We start from the raw sequence: 4,231 nt of genomic DNA on the forward strand, positions 1-4,231 counted from the left end.
TATTTTTGTTTGTGTACAATTGCCACTGGAATATCATGAGAATTGTATCTGATGTAGTGATGCGCCAGTGTCTGTTAGTCAGTGGAAATATGAATTGGGTATGGGATATAGGTCATTTATTTAGATTAAGACTGTGCAATTTGAGCAAGATCATAAATCATCCACTGCCATCTGAGCAAGCCTGGGAAGTATTTCAAAATTTAGATCATCAAAAAATCAGTGACCTTTCAAAAATATATATATATTTTTTTTAATTATTGGTGGTAAGAAGCAGCAAAGTTTCCAGTTGAATAAGGAGAGGAAATAAAACTGCCATGATCAGAATAGCATACTACTATACACATACATATAGTAGAATACCTAGATTATCAGCTACATTCGCAAAAATGCATTATACAACAGAGCATAATGCACTTGGAATGGTAAAACAAAATGCACTCAATTTGATCTCACATTTCAGTATGCTAAATGAATTGAAAATAATTACAGCATATTTTTCTTGACTCATAATTTGATGAGATCAGCCAAGAGTTTTACTCAAAATTGAAATAAATTTGTAAAATAATTTGTGCATGTGACAAACACAACAATGCTTGACAATGTAGCATACTGCTGAAATGTGTACTATTTGGGGAAAAAGAAGGCAACAATTCAGTATACAGAGTATGCTAGTATTCCATAGGCATTATTTCACCATAAATGTTTTAAGCAGTAGTATGCCACATTATCTCCTGACCTCTTTGCCAAGACCTTATCACATTACATTTGCAATTCAAGCAAGTGGCATCCTCTCATCCTCTTGGAAATAAACATTATATTGCAGTTATTATTTTGCATACGGTGTTGCGTAAAAATGTCCCTAGAAGTAGAAGGTCAAGTCAACCATAACGCATTGTGAGATACAGTGTAGTAAAGATATTTCTACAAAGGACACAAGCCATATGGACTACTTTTATAATGCTCTCACAGTGCTGTGGATAACAGCTGCTCAGACATTCTACATAATATTACAACATTTAGCATTTTATGGAAGAACGTATAGGGTGAAAATGACACAAGGGTGAGTTAATGCCTAAATGTTTATTTTGTGATGAACTGCTTCTATGTTTTGGAATGAAAAATATGCAGTTGGTTGTATATGAATTTTTTTCTTGTCCTAAATTTGTAATTTAACCCGGTTAACACATTTGTTACTTCCCATTGTTAAAAGAGGACATCTTGTTCTTTTGTTTTAGGTTTTATCTAACATGTCTAATGTTTATGTTGTTCTTCCATAATTGAAAATTACACTGGAATGTGTTGTAATAAATGTAAACATGGCTTTGAAAGTAGTTCCTATTCCTCTTTACCATTTGCTGTCTTTGTTTTTCCACCTTTCCAGAACAAGACCAAAAGTTCAGTACAACGGATATGCAGGTCACGAGAACACTAATGGACAAGCTTCATTTGAGAATCCCATGTATGATACAAACATGAAACCAACAGAGGCAAAGGCTGTGAGGTTTGATACCACACTCAATACAGTCTGCACAGTAGTATAGCCTTCATTATCAGCTCTTACTTTTATCACAAGCTTACAATGGACAAAACAAAACCAATGACTGTTTTTTTAGATAGAAAAAAATAAATACTTTTCAAAAAACGAAGCTCACTTGACGCATGTTCGGCCAGAACTGAGGTCAACATTTTTTCTGGGATCTGTACCGTACATGGCACTTAAAGGATGAAGGTTTTTTTTTTTTTTAATCTTTTTTTTTAATTCCTCCCTTGAAAGACTTCCTGGGAAAGCTACTGACGTGTTTTTGAATGCCACAAAGTTGTTGACACAATGTATTTTCTTCAGTGAAGACAAACCACAAAACGAGAAAGCAACTGGACTACTGTGGCTTAGCACACTTAATAGATCTCCACCAAGAAAGTGACAAAATGCTACAAGAAGCTCAAAGGAGAGATGCTCGCCTCCAGATGGAGGACGGAACTCAACCGCTGTGTTGAAAAAAAAAAAGAATAAACTTTATCGCACAAATTTTGCACTAGAATGAAATGGATATGAAATCAATGTATTGGAAGAAACAAAAAATAATATACAGGGTTTTATTGACCATATGTATATTAACATAAACCCATATCCATAGAGAGCATGATGTCATGCTACGGCTGTCAAGAGAGACTGAATTTATTTTTTAAATGAAGTTCTGTTTATGTTTACAAGGTGATAAGGACACAATTGAATCATTTTTGGTTGCTTTTTAATGCATTCATCATACTTCACATTGCACACATGTTGTACTGTTGTACCTTCGTGGTGTGTCCAATCACTTGCTTGGACTAGCATATGCTGACAAATTACATTTCATTTTTACGTTGGAAATCATAATAGCTTTATTCACCAATTTGCCGTATCACCAATTTGCTTTCATTACGTATCAAATATACCTCTAGTGCAGAACATGACTGTATTTTGATGGCGCAGATTTTGAGTTCGTTTATCAGCTCTGTGTGGATGCCTATACAAGATTTACCAGAGCCCACAAGTTGATTCATTTTTATTTATTTTTTTCTGAACCAGTGTGCATCTCTCATGCCCATTAGAAATACAAAATTAGTGGGGTTAAGATCAAAGTTACTCTTGAAGAAACACTGCCTTATTAGATTCAGAAGCATGACCGGGCCACACCGGTTCCCAATGACCCATATCATTAGTATATTAACCTAGATGAAGATGGTAGGGCTGCTGGGGTGCATATTCACTGTGATTTAAATGTCATGACCACGCTGATTCTAGTGCATGTGCTAAAACTGTAAGTGCTCCCATTTTTCCATGTGAACAACATGATGCCTGATGTTTTCTCAATGCTGTGTTACCATATGCACTTGCGTGCTACGCACCGACAGCTTTGAGCATAAAATGTGCACAATGACATAGTTGTAGGCTCGCTGTCGGATATCATATCATTTTCACATTGATTGTATTTTCAATCAAAACCCCATTTTGTTTTCCGTTGAGTCAAGCTCTCAGATCGAACCATTTCCGTGTACACTGGATTTGCCAGGTTGGCTTAAGAGGGGTGTTGATTTTCTCACACTGCTGATGATCCACGTCTTGCCTTTTCTCAGGCTTGCTGCAATAATGTTTCTTTGTTCGGTTGCATTTTGTACAGTTTTGTTTCCTTACGACTGTAAAATAGTTTCGCCACTGTCAAGCTGTAAAACTGCATTCAAACCAACAATCTTGCTACTCGCCATTGTCATTCAATCATGTGCTGCTGACTTGAAGTAGGTGCAAAAGATGTTTTTGTACAGAAATATATTTTTTATGCAAAATTTGTAAAATTATTAAATATGCTGTACTTTTTTGATTAATGTAGGTCAAATTGTTAAAATAAATGTTTTTACTGTATAAAAATGTAAATTAATTGTTTATCTACCCATAAGTATATATCTATGGTTTAAAATTTTCCAACAAATGTCAATATATACGAGCTTTTATGAAATATTCAGCTCGTATGTGTTCTTTGACGTGAGCAAAATCATGAACCCTAGAGAACTGTACTGCAGATTGTTAAATGACAAATATTTTGAAAAGTATTATTTGAGATAAATATTAAACTTTTTCTTAAAGTACACTTTCTGTTTTTCTTCAGTCACAAGTTAATTTCTTGACATACACTGTATCTGACTGGAATTCACTATCATAGTATACTTGTAGGTAGGGGATGTAAATAGTTGGCTTGACAATTCAATTCTGTTACGATTCTTTACTAAAAGTAATGCATCATGAAATCAGAATTTTCAGTACAAAATATTAATTTTGTATGAATTGAAATTTGAAATTGAAATTTTGATTGGGGTGAATTCAGGTAAATTGAAACAATTTTTGCCATTGAAATGTCCCTGAATTCACCCTGATATAGAATACAACCATAGAAACCTACAGAGAAAATGCTTATTTTGTTATATAAACAAAAAATAAAATACAGTATATTACTGAGTAGTGACCAGCACTGTGAATTGCAAAGCAAAGCATTTTTACACCCCTACTTGGAAAAGAATTTGTGTTTGTTGATAAATTGATCTATTAACATTTCCCAATAGACATTAGATACTACTAATAATTTTTTAATTTATCTGACCATTGAGAGCTACATTCTCACTGTATATGCGGATAGCAGCTATGGTAACCACACATCTTTTTGGAATATCAAATGGTAAAATAGGCTTTGATCACATT

General features: G+C 34.1%; 1 protein-coding gene across 1 annotated transcript in view; it reads left to right on the forward strand.

Moving 5' to 3' along the window:
* The window catches only part of LOC109062300 (CUB and sushi domain-containing protein 1-like), a 602,118-nt gene extending 598,492 nt beyond the window's left edge, over nt 1-3,626 (forward strand). Inside the window, 1 exon segment of the mRNA XM_042768416.1 lies at nt 1,382-3,626. Coding sequence (XP_042624350.1) covers nt 1,382-1,541 — 160 coding nt within the window. The 3' untranslated portion in view covers nt 1,542-3,626.
* Nucleotides 3,627-4,231: the final 605 nt, after the last annotated feature.

The sequence above is a fragment of the Cyprinus carpio genome, chromosome A13, assembly GCF_018340385.1.
Source record: "Cyprinus carpio isolate SPL01 chromosome A13, ASM1834038v1, whole genome shotgun sequence".
Lineage (NCBI taxonomy): Eukaryota > Metazoa > Chordata > Actinopteri > Cypriniformes > Cyprinidae > Cyprinus > Cyprinus carpio.